Here is a 14,210-nt window from a genome sequence, read left to right as displayed (position 1 = left end):
GATTACTCAGCAGACAGATTTACTATAAAGATTCATCAACTTGTTAATGGGAAAGTACCGCTGCAACCTCTTCACACCACATGCTGCTAGCGAAACTAAAAGCTCCTCTGAACAATGTCTGCTGGCCACATGGTTTACATCCTGGCTACTTACTCATTAGCATATTCTCTTGTAATATCACAAGACTTCCCCCCATCAGAATGTCAGAAATGGGGATGTTCACTGATGATTGGAGTGTTCTGTACCATTCGCAGCTCCTCAGATGCTGAAGCAGTCCGTGTCCATATGCAGCAAGACCTGGACAGCATTCAAGCTTGGGTGTGATATGTGACAAGTGAATTAGCGACAGACAATGGCTACCTCCAGCAAGTGAGAATCTAGCTATCTCCCGTTGACATTCAACAGTATTACTGTTGTTGAATCCTTCCCATCAAGATCCTGGAGGTTACCTTTGATTAGAAAATTAACTGGACCAGCCATACTGTGGCTACATGAGCAAGTCAGAGGTTGGGGATTCTGTGGCGAGTAACTCACCTCCTGACTCCCTAAAGCCTGTCCACTATTTATAAGGCACAAGTTATGAGTGTAATGAAATACTCTCCACTTGCCTGGATGAATGCAGCTTCAACAACACTCAGAAGTTTGACACTATACAGGACTAAGCACTCTATTTGATTGGCATCCCATCCACCACTTTAAACATTCACTTCCTCTACCACCGATGCATAGTGGCAGCAATACGTACCATCTACAAGATGTTCTGCAACGAATTGCTAAGGTTTCTTCGATGACACCTTCCAAACCCACAAGCTCTACAACCTAGAAAGCAAGGGTAGCAAACACATGGGAACACTACCGCCTGCAAGTTTCCCTCCAAGCCACACACCATACTTGAAACCAAATATCTGTTCCTTCACTGTCGCTGGGTCAAAATCCTGCCAATCAAAATGTGAACTCAGCCTTTCTGCTGAGATAAGTGGTTTTGGAACTTTCAAACACAGCATTCATAATGGGCTCAGCTGCTATAACAGCCCTTGGGAAATGTCAAAAATGAAACCTATTATAACTTCAGGAACAGATGGAAATATTCTTTTTCTAAGCTACATCAGATGGCCTATCAATTAATGCACTCCACAGCAGGTGCTTTTTTTACTCTTCTAAACAGCTGCCACCTGGCTTTTTCATGTTTAAAGAGCTGGAGATTTAAATAACTTCTGATTGTGACATTTAAACAGGTCTTATCCACCCTTCAAGATCATTTATGTCTCCTCCATAAATTTGTGCCCCCCACACTGTGCTTGTTAAGGCTCTAAGAACAGCAAAAATGGGTTGCGTTTGAACTCAGCACTAATTTCAAATGGCCCTGCTGAGTTCGGTTGTCCCGCCTATGTGATTCAGCCCCACCCCCCGCTCTCCCTGTTGGCAGAAATGGGATCTACTAGAAATTGCGGCAGGTCTTCCACATCTGGGTCATCCCTGCCTTTAAAGGCCTTTGGAGTCGACCCAACTCTGTGAAATCCGGCCCTATATTGTTTAATCTTCAACCCATCATTCTGATTGGTTAATAAAATACACAGTAGATTGTCCTGTTCACACAGGTCCCAGATGTCCTGTAGAGGACATCATGCATTACCATTTTCCACTAACAAAAATCTGGAATTGTAAAGTGTGGTGATCACCATGAAACCATTGGTGATTGTCATAAAAACCCATCTGGTTCACTAATGTCCTTTAGGGAAGGAAATCTGTTGTTCTTACCTGGTCTGGCCTACATGTGATTCCAGATCCACAGCAATGTGGCTGACTCTTAAATGTCCTCTGAACAAGGGCAATTTGGGATGGGTAATAAATGCTGACCTATCCAGTGACACCCACGTCCCATGAATGATTAAAAAAACCAGCAATTTGCGATGCAAAGCTTCATGGAACGTAAATAGACAAGGGGGAGTCTAGAGAACAATGGACACCATTCATTCACCGGCTTCAGTAAACTGTGGCCTTGTCTCTCCCTATCAGTGCATCACCTCCCATAATTTAAAAACCCTCTGTTACCTAAATCCTCTATTCTCCCTTTAGTTTTTTTTGCATGGGGTGTGGGCATCACTGGTCAGGCCAACATTTATTGTTTATCCCTAATTGCCCTTGGAGTTGGTTGTTAGGCTATTTCAGAAGGCAATTAAGAGTCAACCACGTTGCTGTGGGTCTGAAGTCACATGTAGGCCTGACTGGGTAAGGATAGCAGATTTCTTTCCCTAAAGGGCATTAGTAAACCAGATGGGTTTTTACAACAATTGATGATAGTTGTCACTATTACTGAGATGAGCTTTCAATTCCAGATTTTTTATTTGAATTTAAATTCCACCAGCTGCTGTGGTGGATGAATACTTTCCAGCAGATTCTTTCTCTGTTCCAGTGAAAATAATCTCAAACTTCTCTTTATATCTATGGTTTCTCATCCCCAATATCATTCTGAAGAATCTATACAGTACATACTCTATGGCCTGAATTTTTCGGTCGTTGGTATGCCCGATTGGCAGGCCCAGGAGCGGATGGGAAATGGGCCACTGGCCGTGATCGGCCCCCCACCGCGATTTCACGCTGGCTGGCCAATTAACGGACAGCCAGTGTGAAACTCGTGCTGAAATATTCAGCGCTGCTGGGCTGGGGGAGGAAGAGGGCAGGCGCCAACTTAACCAAGGGTGCCAGTGAGCGCTTTGAGAGAGCTCCCTGAAAGCAGACAGCTGCCCCAGGGAGCTGCAGACTTCCGCAGACTACAGGACACAACAAAAATTCTGCAAAATATGTCCATGCAGCACAATCAAGCACCTGAAAGCATACCTCATAAAAAACCAGTACCCTGATATCTCTGCTTATTTTATTTCCTCACAGAGATTTCATCCACCCTGGATCGAGGGTTGAGCTAAAGCGTGAATGCCGCCTGGGAGAATGGACGGGCCACGTAAAATCACTGTTGATTACATCATCAATGGGTTTAATTACCCACTTAATTGTCGACGGGTGCACTTCCGACTGCCGCACACGCCCACTGAGTGAAATATCGCGCGAATGCGCAATGATGTCAGAACGCTCGCCCAAAGTCGGGTGCATGCCCGCCGACGGAACGTAAACTCTGGCCTATAACTTTAAAACCCCTTCTATAATCGAATCTCCAAACTGCACAAAATATTTTAAAAATTGGTGTTATCATTACCTGCACAAATTTGGCATGATTTCCTTGCTTTTGTACTTTGTGACCACCCATCTCTTCCCTCAGTTTTGCATTTTTGATACACAGCACAGAGGAAACGTAGTTTTCATTAGAAAATTATAGAGTAATTTACAGCACAGAAGGAAGCCATTCAGCCCATTGAATCCATGCCAGCTCTCTATAGCGCAAACCATTCTGTTTCATTCCCCTGTGCTATCACTGCAAGTTTATTTTCTTCAAGTGCCCATCCAATTTCCTTTTGAAATCACTGATTGTTTTGCTTCCAACATTCTTGTGAGCAGCAAGTTCTAGGTCATTACCCCTTGCTGCGTATAAGGTTCATTCTCGCATCCCTGCTGCATCGGAACACATGAAAGGGAGCAATATGAATCTTCCATACTTTGGGGTCAGCTTCTGATGTGAAATGCAGATAAACACATCATGGTCTTACAGCTCATAAACGTTTTTAGCAATTTGTTTGGATTTACAGTGAAATTGGAAAAATTGATTGAAAGAAACATGGGGTTAGAGATAGGAAAAATAAGGTGTATGTGGTTCAGAAGATACATTCAAAAAAAAAGGCTTTCAGGTGGACAGTTGTGACAGTGTGAGAGCATAATAGGTTATCACTTTGTACTGTCATCTTTGTGGTCAGAATTTGAATCCGTTTCAGATGCTGGCTGTAAGGGGTGACTCTTGAGTCTTAACTTGTTTCCTCAAGTATCTGAGTATCAGAGAAGATGTTTAAGGTCTCAATTAGGGGATATTTTGCGAGCTTGCCTACATTTTGCCCCTGGCAGAATGGCCCCCACAATGATTCACCCAGAATGTTTCCCCTCTAAGTGGCCTAATGGCTTTGCCCTCATAATTTTCAATTTAGATCCATGCCTCCAAGGTCGCCTCCAAGCTGAGGCATCCTTGCAGTTCCCAATGCCCTCAGCAGCACCCACCTCTCCTGATGGGTCTGCTGAGGCTTCAGAACTGTTTAACAGGGCAGCGAGTATGGATCGGGCCAATTAGGAGGCCATCTCCCAGAAGATTGTTATGGCAGACTTTCTGTCGACAAGTTCAGGCTTGGAACCCCATTTGTTTCTGACACTGGTGTCTCAAAGCCAGGGGTAAAATCCAGCCCCATGTAATGCCATTCATCTTGACTGACAGCCGAAGAAAGATTATATTCAGTTTCTGTTGTTTGTAGGGCACTCATCTTCCTTCTCTGTGTCAAGCGTTTTGCTGTCACCTAGGTACAAAACCAAAATTTATATAATACTTAGGGTAGAAGGTGCATATAAAACCAACATTTAAGTGCTCTTAATTATCTACCAATATTCAACTTTCCACTGCTGGATCTTTTCCATCATGGCGAACGATAGAGTCCTCTCTGTGTTTTGATTTCCACAGAAGAATGTTCCACTAGAGAAATACTGAATGTGTTATAACACAGGTGTAGAAAACACTTAATAATTTGAATTATTAAATCATTTCAATGAAATTACTTTGTCTAACATTTTAACTGAAGTTACAGCCCATTTAAAGTAAGTGGGTTATCATGTCTCTAAAATGGCAGACAATTAAGCTAATATGCGTACTAATATCACACAGCATAATATCTAGGTTACAATGTTTGATGGATGTCTGCTTAGTTTCTCAACCCTTACATGCACGTGTTCTATCCTAATTAATATATAAATGATATAATAATGGCAAAACTTGTGAATGAGCAGCGCACAAATTAAAGCTTTTCAGCCAATGTTCTCACTTCTGAATGATATCTATTGGCATCTGCTGGAATGTATATGTGGAGGACATGGATAAGCGAAGGGTGGGACTCACCTGTAATGTCATCTGTGGTCGAAAACTTTAATGATGATCTTCAGACTCTGAAGAAGGTTACTTGGGTGAAGGACTGGAGGCTCTCAGTGCTTGTGGAACTATAACTGAACAAGAATCAGCATATTGAGGAGACAGAGGAAAGCTATTGCTCTGTGCTCATTGCTGCCCTTTTTTCTTTACTATTTTGCCATTTTAGATTGTGGAAACCAGCATGCATCAACCCTCCGAATGTGCTGCCTGCCTCGAGAAGGTCAGTAAGCTGGCAGAACACAACTTCCTCCGCGTCAAGAAGATACAATTGGAAGAAGCTTCTCTCCAAGAAAAATTAGAGGAACACATTTATACCAAGGTATGCAGCTTTATTTTCACCTGAGTCTTTGGCATGCTGTCAAATGGGGAGGCGTGCCCTCCAGTTCTTTTATCTGCACAATTCAATGGGTGGGATTTTCCGGCTCTGCCCGCTGCTGGGACCACCCAGTCCCACCGACAGTCAATGGACTTTTAGCTGGGCGGCCACACACCCCACGGTGGAACCCGCCACAGCGGGGCTGGAAAATTCAAGCCAATATCTTTTCACCCTTTTCTGCAGGATTTCACATCTCCCCATCACCCACTTGGCCTTGCAGGACCACCCTTGTGATTTCCATTGTCACCTCCTCCATGGCTATAAGGATGACGAGCTGGCTCTCCTTCCCCTGTGCGAACCTTCCCCTGTGCAAACCTTCCCCCTCGCAATGTGTGCCCTCTTCTCCTATAAGGACAAAAGAGAGAGAGAAGGATAAGGCAGTGCTGGTCTCTCTCATCAATTCTAGTAGCTCATTTAAATAAGAAACTGCATCTACGTGCTGCCAGATCATCAACAGCGCTAGGCCCCTGAGCTGTGCTGACAGATCAATAATTATCCTGGGCACACATGTCTCCCAGCTCCATGAGCACCATGTGGCCTCAGGCTGTTCTGTGTCTGCTGATGGCTGTGGACCTGGAGGCCTGACATCGGAGTGTCACATTGCAATCACCTTGCCAGAACAAAGAAGGTCATTAACCTTTTCTGGCACTGCACTTAGGTCTTCTGGACAGCACTGCAGCTACTGACATTTTCTGCCACCTCCCGTCATGCCTGCTCAGTTTGACCAGGCGCCTTCTCCTGTCACCCTTCAGGAACAAGATCCTTCACATTTCTCTTACTACCTCCAACATAATCCAAGGGCTTCATCTGCAAATCATGGGGTAGCCCTGCCCCAGGTGCCAGTTGTCTGCCTCTCCTCCTGCTGATCTTGGGCTTTGGTTACTATGCACGAAGCCTGCCCCGCTATAATGGCTGCTCGTGCCTTTAAATCAGGTCCACATTTTATTGCTGGGATTTAGTTCCTGCGACAGGGATCCCCCTGTGGTTGGAGAACCAGTGGGAGCTCTGTATCACTTCTGTGGGGAAGGCCCAATACAATTTAAGTGCACTCAGGCAATTAACAGGCCAGAATCCCAGGGGATCAAAAATCCTCACCCCCCCCCAAGAGCTGCTAGCCAATCAGAATCCAGCTCTTCTCCGTTGCTGTCAGTGCCACTGAGTTCAGTGGCTACTGCTTGTAAAACTCCCGAGGCCTGCCCAGAGGATTGCTGCTGGATCCCTGGAGAAAGCTAAGTAGGGCAGGGGGGAGGTATCTCTGGCAAGTGGGTGCAAGGGCGTCGGAGGTAGGGGCAGGGGGGGTGGCTTTGAGTGGCACCCCCCCCTCCACTCCTGATGCCAGGTCTGTTGATTGGGCATTGAGTGACTGTCAATGAGGGGCCTCCCTCCCTACAAGACCACAGGAGTGGCATTCGGAAGCCACGGGAAACCCGTGCAAGTCCCATTTACTCCCTGAGCCACGACTAAATTCCAGTGGGCTCAGGGATAATTGGTGTCAAGTGGTCCATTAATGAGCTTAATTGGCATCCTGCCACCAGTGGGCGGGATTCCCACCTCAGCCCCTTCCCATCCCCAACTTGATTGGGAGCAGTTTTCCTAATGCCAGGAATGAAATGCGGGTACTCCAGTCTGATTCTCCCTGTTCCACCCTCTATCATGCCCGCTCTGGCAGGCTCAATTAAATCCCACCCTGAGAGTGCCACCTCCACACCACATCCGCCACTGCTAATTGGCCACCAAACCTGCCCTCCAACCAATTAGCTCAGACAAAATTACAGACTGTGATTAACTGCATCCCCTCACCCCCCACAACCCCCACCACCCAGTGTGGGGTCAAGACATGGAAATGGTTCTGATGTCCAATCCCAAAAGCAAAGTGCTGCTCCACTTTTCCATACTGAAAAGCTGAAGCTTCCCTCAAACTTCAGACTTCTAAACACCAGAGAACAACCTTGTGGCTCTTCTTTACACTGCTTTCAGTGTTTGAATGGCTCCTTTCTGTCTCAGTGACCTGAGCTGGAGGCAGTACTCAAGGTACTTTTTTAGACATGTATTCCACTATTTTGGCAATGTAGTTCTAGTGTCTAATACCTGTGTCGCTCTGTATGAACATATTTAGCATTGAGTCTGTTGAGACTCCAAGGTCTCTTCAGATTGATCCATAACCATTCCATTCATCCATAAACACTTTCATGGAGTATGCTTTCTCGCTTATTTTTCTACCCATGTGCAGTGTTTTACATTTGTCTATACAAAGTTTCAACTGCCCACTTAAATAGTCTATCCAACTCATTTTCACAGAATCACGAAATTGTTATGGTGTAGGAGTTGGCCATTTGGCCCATTGTGTCTGCACCAGCTCTCTGAATGAGCATTATGACTCAGTGCCATTCTCCTGCTTTTTCCCAGTAACCCTGCACATTGTCTCTATTTAAATAATCATCTAATACCCTTTTGAATGCCTTACTGAACCTGCCTCCACCACACTTCCAGGCAGTGCATCCCAGACCAGAACCACTTGCTGTGTGAAAAAGTTTTTTTGGAATTCCTGAACAGCTTCCTCCAATTCCACAGCCCCTCCTAGTTTGCTTTCCATTACAAATTTGACTATGTTGCATTTCCTTTGTAGCAGGAACCTGCATGTTTACGGGGTTCTATAGAAACAAACCAATAAGAATATGGTGATCTCTCGTGTCATATTTTCCATCATTTCTGCCTCGTTAGCACCTGTGCCATGATTCCCCCTTTACCAAACCGGGTGTTAAGGGTTCATAAAATCATAGAATGGTTACAGCACAGATGGAGGCCATTTGGCCTGTTGAGTCCATGCTACCTCTTTGCAAGAGCAATTCAGCTAGTCCAATTTTGCTGCCCTATCCCCACAGCCCTGCAAATTTTTTCCCTACGGTACTATAATTCCCTTTTGAAAGCCACAACTGAATCTGCTTCCACAACACTCACAGGCAGCATATTTCCGATCATAACTACTAGTTATGTAAGAAATTTGTACCTCATGTCACCTTTGGTTCTTTTGCCCGTCACCTGAAATCTGGGTCCTCTGGTTCTTCCATCAAGGAGAACAGTTTCTATCTATTCTGTCCAGACAGCTCATGATTTTGAATACCTCTATCAAATTTCCTCTCAACCTTCTTTGCTGTGAGGAGAAGAAACCTAGCTTCTCCAATCTATCCACGTAACTGAAGCCCCTCAGCAGGAACCACCTGCAAGTTCCCCTCCAAGCCACTCACCATCCTGACTTGGAAATATATCGCCGTTCCTTCACTGTCGCTGGGTCAAAATCCTGGAACTCCCTCCCTAACAGCACTGTGGGTATACCTACAGAACATGGACTGCAACAATTCAAGAAGGCAGCTCACCACCACCTTCTCAAGGGCAATTAGGGATAAGCAATAAATGCTGGCCTAGCTAGTGACGCCCACACCCCATGAATGAATTAAAAAACATACCCCTTGCATCTACACTCATTGAACCTATTGTAGATTTTTGTGTATTCTCTCTTAGTTTGATCCCACTTAATAAGTTGCTATTTCTTCTACTAGTGCTATCTGTCCCTCCTGATCTTTTGAGCACCTTGTTTCTCCTTTTATTGCTGCATCCTGGTGCCCACCCCCCCTGCCTAATTAGTTTAAAACCTCCCAACATCACTAACGTAACTCATCCTGTGGGCTAGGGGCAAGCGTTCTGACCTTTACCGATCTCATCTCCCCCAGAACTGGTACAAGTGTCCCAGGAATATTAAGTCCTTCCTCCATCACCATCTCTAAAACCACACTTTCATTTGCTCTATCCTTCTATTCCTGGACTCACTAGCATGTAGCATTGGGAGCAATAGGGAGATTATTACCTTTGAGGTCTTCCCTATTAATCTCCCTAAAATCAGAATGGGTTGCTACGCTCTGCTATAAAGTTAGAAACGAATTTTAAGACCAGCAAGATGTCAAGGAATAGTTTCCTTTACAACACTCCCAGCACTTACCAGGGCCACGTATTGAGAAAAAGTGAAGCCCTTTCCCCTGACCCTTAATGTCCAGCTTGTGATTATTACAACATAGCTGTTGGCAAAGGCTGAGTTGTTCAAATCTCAGAGGGAAACTTGAAACAACTGTCATAACCCATTTTTTGCAATTCATATGTTTTGAGATGCAGGCTTTGAATTCAGTATTAATAAGACCACTGAGTCTCAAGGGGTTTTTTTATAAAACTAAATTAAACATTTATCAATACAAGAAAAATTGTCAACACGTACATATGTCCACAAAATTACTACTATAATAACTACAAAAATCTCCTAATTAATTTGACTCTCAGTTAGACCCCTGGTAAGGCAACAGTAAATCTCATAGATTTAGACAGACACCTGGCAAAACACACCCTGGATAGTCGCAACAAAAGAGTTCCTTTCAGCTCTGGGTCATTGCAGACAGCAGCTTGAGGCTTCTCACACAAGTTGGATCTTAAAATGCCTCTGCATAACCCACAATCTCCTTTGTCCTTTATACATATCTTTCTCTTTGAATATAAATTTTCCATTGTATCACTAGGCTTTTAATTTTACCTCTTCTAACAATAACATCCTTTCATCCCACTAAGTTCATTAGTAAGCTGAAAAAAATAAACACATTGCTCGGCGTCTTCTAGCTAGGTGCAAGATTTCACCCATTCTTTTGAATGGTTTATTTAAAAACGCAATTTTCCCCCTTGACACCTATGAGCAGAAAATTATGCTTGATGTGCGGATGTGCGCCTGACATGCTGGAGCTTGAAATAAAGCGCATTGACATCGGCTGCGGGTGCCAACATCAACACGCATTCTCACAATAGTTAGGTCAGTGGGCGCGGGCTGGAGCCAGAAGCGTGCCCACCAACAATTAAAAGGCCTGTTAAGGCCATTAAGTTAACAATTGTCTGAATTTTTCACTTTTTTATTGGTTGACGCGCAAGCGAAACCTCATCCACGGGCAGGATGAGGTTTCCAAAATCAAATACAAATAAAATAAAAATTTAACAGTTGAATTAAAAACATGTCCCTGCTCATGTGACAGAGTCACATTTATGATATTTTTATTTCCTTTATTTTTTTTAAACAGTGCTTCATCTCCCTGAGGTAACTCCATGCCTCAGGGAGCTTGAAGCGCTCTTTCTCGCGCATGTGCGAATTGCGAGCTAGGCCTGCACGCCCTCCTCCCCCACCACCCGCACAGGCAGCGCTCAGTGCTGCCACTCGCGTTCCACGATGGGCGGGCCTTAATTGACCCACCCGAGTAAAATTGCGGTGCGGAGCTGATCACGGGCGGTGGTCGGCTTCTCGACTGCCCCTGCCCACCACCACCGAGCACCTCCGCCAAGGGCAAAATCCTGCCCCATGTTCCTAAACTTCCCCATGTTTATCTAAATACCATTTCAAACCTACTTCTTTCTATACGTCAAAGCCTCTAGGCCAGCTGGCTTTAAACCAATTAAGATACATACATACACACACAGACACCACTAAACTCTATTTTAAAAAATAATTTCCAATAACCTTATAGACATTGATCTCCTCATGACAGTGATATTCTGCCAGAGAGGAAAATATCACCTTTATTTTGATAATTTATAAAATTCATATTTCTTAGTTGATTTAAATGAACCATTTACTTTGCTGTTGCCAGTTACTTTACCATCAGTTTTCATGACATTTGACCTAGCTCTTCAACTTCCAACCCCACCCCCACGGCTTTGTCTTTGTCTACTTCAGACAGGGCACACCTAGAAATTCCCCTGTGCTTTGTTTGATGGAAGAAGAATTGGAGGATCATTGGAATAATGCCATGCTGCTCAGGCACCAAACACAGCACTCACCCACCAGTAGTCCCACAGCAGAGCTGTTCCTGCCTCCACTTGTCTCACAGCTCTGCTATACAGTGGAAGTCATCACTGACTGGAGGTACATGCAGTAATCCAAAGTGCATCCCACTTTCACCACAGCCATTAACTGTAAAGGTTAAAAATCACCCTGAGATTCTTGGTTATTTTTTGATTCAAGCCTGCCACTTGGGACATCACTCCATTAGCTGATCAACTCTGCACAACTGCAGTAGCAGATCATACATTCATTCTTTGCCAGAACTGAACATTTCAACCTTTCTCTCATTGTAAACCAACAACATATACAAAGAGACTGCAATATTAAAAAGTGACAGAATTTGGAAAGATCCAAGTAGTCAGTTTACACCCACATGATCATACTGATAGGGGCCTCAGTCAGGACTCATTGGGAATAATTTTGCCCCCTGTTGGAATGGGCCCGTGCAGGCGCGTCTCCGATTGGGCCGCTATTTTACATGGCCCGCCCAGCGTGACGTCTGCCAGGAAGCGCTATGCGCTCCGGGTGCGGGCGGGGGGGGGATTTCCATCGACTGAGAGTGTGCTCTTTCACGCACTCACCTCCCTGAGGCTAAACGCTGCCTCAGGGAGATCGGCACCAAATTCAAAAATGGTCAATGCGCAAACATAAAATTTCCCTGACATGTCCCCTCATGTGACGTTGACGATGAGTTGGGACATGTCCATCACTTTTATTCAAACTTTTATTAAATTTTTTAAAACTCTCATGAAACCTCATCCTGCCCGTGGATGAGGTTTCATGCTTTTTCTGAAGCCCGCCAGGGCTCCCGGCCTGCCCACCAACCTTAAGGTTAGACGGACAGGCCCATTAACTACTTGAATTACTTTTTAAATGGCCTCAATAAGCTGTTGACAGGTCAGCGGGCACACAGCTGATTCAGCTGCGCCGCCGCTGACCTGAAAATTGAAATGAGGTGGGCTGACTTCGGGAGTTATGCCTGACATCATCCTGCGTCATTTTACGCGTCGGCGAGCGAGCCCCCCCCCCGCCCCCCCCCCCCCCCCCACCGGCTTGCCAACCTCAATATCCTGACCAATGGGTATTTGCATTCAAAGAGATAGATATGTATAAAGTAGGAGCAAGGGTCGTGTGTAAGGGAAGACACATTTTTTAAGATCTTACAAGTGTGTGAAAAACCCTTCAGCATTTATGCCTCAAGCTGCTGTCTTCAAAGGACTGAAGTTAAGAAAACTCACTTCGAAGTTGACTTGTTCAGGGTATCGTGTTTCTTTGCCTGGGTCCTTTAAAATCTATGGCCTGAATATTGCTGTCAGTGTGTGGGAGCAGGTCTGACACGTTGATGCACAAAATGACGCGAGATGATGTCAGGCATGCGTCCTGACGTCATCGCGCGTCATTTAGATCTTTTGTTTGGTGGGCGCGCACCGGAGGCGGCTGCGCACCCGCTGAACTGTCAAAGGCCTATTAAAGCCATTCGGGAAGTAATTTAGGTAATTAACAGCGCTGCCCATCCAACCTTAAGATTGGCGGGCAGACGAAGAGCCCAAGTGGCCTTCGCATTTTTCAGGAAACCTCATCCCGCCGTTGGATGAGGTTTCCTGAAGGTTTTATAAAATTATTAATTCATTTTTGCACAATTGACACTGTCACATGAGGGGACATGTCTAAATAACTTGTAACTTTATTATTTATAAACCTTCATTATGTACTTAATCTCCTTGAGGCAGCTCCGTGCCTCAGGGAGATTTCTGCGCTCTCATGTGCGCATGCGCAGGCCCCGACTCTCCCTTCTCTCCCCGCCTGCACACTACCAGCTGAGCACTACCGGCCGCACGTCACTTGCGCACGTAAAATGGTGACGCGCAGCCGATCACAGGTGGAAATTGGCTCTGCACCCGCCCCCGCCCAGCCCGCCTGACACAGGTAAGTTTCTTGCCCAAGTGTTTTACTGTTGCCTTAATGAAAGTGTAACTGGGAGTTAGATTGATTAGGAGACTTAGAAATTATCATCGTAGCAATTGTAGATCTATGTATGTATTTAAAGTCTTTTTTAAATTAATAAATGCTTAACCAAGTTTTGTAAAAACCTATTAGACTTGGTGGTCTTATTACTACTGAATTCAGGGCACGCATCTCAAAATTTTAACAAATTGTAAAACAAGTTGTGGCAGTTGTTTTAAGTTTCTCTTTGGGATTTGAACAACTCAGTATTTACCATCGGCTGTGCCACAACACCTTACTGGTATGTTTTTCACTCAACTGTTGGCTCAAATTAACAGGACACACCCGAAATGTCACAGCATGTCTTTTCTTTTTAAATATGCTGGCTGACCTGTATTATATTTCCAATATGTTTTTATTTTAGATATCCAGCATTTGTAACTTTTCCTTAATTCTGCTCTCTTTCATTTGTGTTTTTGTAGGATGCACTTACACAGATTGGAGAAATACACAGTGCCCTTCCAAAATACTCAGATACTGCTTCTCTGGTGTGGAAAAGATTATTCAATAGAAATGCCCTAAATTAATTCTGTAATGCTTGGAACTTTCACAGCAGAGTACAGCTTTGGAAATGGAGTCACATAAAATAATAAATGCTCAGTTTGATCTTTCTGATGCTGACCGAAATGCTTATTTTCTCTGACTGAGAACAGTCTAATAACTACCTCACCAAAGTTATCCTTTCCAAAATAGTTATTAAGTGAAAAGAAGTTTACTAATACTTTAACCAGATACTAATACCAGCTCCCCCAAAAGGTATTCTTTAATATAATCCAGGGTGACATTGACTACAGGCCCCAGATTCAATTCTCTGTCCAAGCAGAGAAAGTCTAGCTAACAGGGAACAGAGGGTTGGCATAAATGGTTCTTTTTCTGGTTGGCAAGATGAAACATAG

General features: G+C 44.5%; 1 protein-coding gene across 1 annotated transcript in view; it reads left to right on the top strand.

The window, feature by feature from the left end:
• Window positions 1-13,935, top strand: part of LOC144683323 (uncharacterized) — a 68,167-nt gene extending 54,232 nt beyond the window's left edge. The window contains exons 5-6 of the mRNA XM_078546259.1: window positions 5,238-5,390; window positions 13,737-13,935. Of these exons, the coding sequence (XP_078402385.1) occupies window positions 5,238-5,390; window positions 13,737-13,841 (258 nt within the window). The 3' untranslated portion in view covers window positions 13,842-13,935. The remainder of the gene's footprint in view (window positions 1-5,237; window positions 5,391-13,736) is intronic.
• The last annotated feature ends 275 nt before the right edge of the window (window positions 13,936-14,210 follow it).

This window comes from Cetorhinus maximus, chromosome 8 (genome assembly GCF_964194155.1).
Source record: "Cetorhinus maximus chromosome 8, sCetMax3.hap1.1, whole genome shotgun sequence".
Lineage (NCBI taxonomy): Eukaryota > Metazoa > Chordata > Chondrichthyes > Lamniformes > Cetorhinidae > Cetorhinus > Cetorhinus maximus.
Note: the sequence above shows the minus strand (reverse complement) of the source record. Positions and strands in the feature narration are given on the sequence as shown.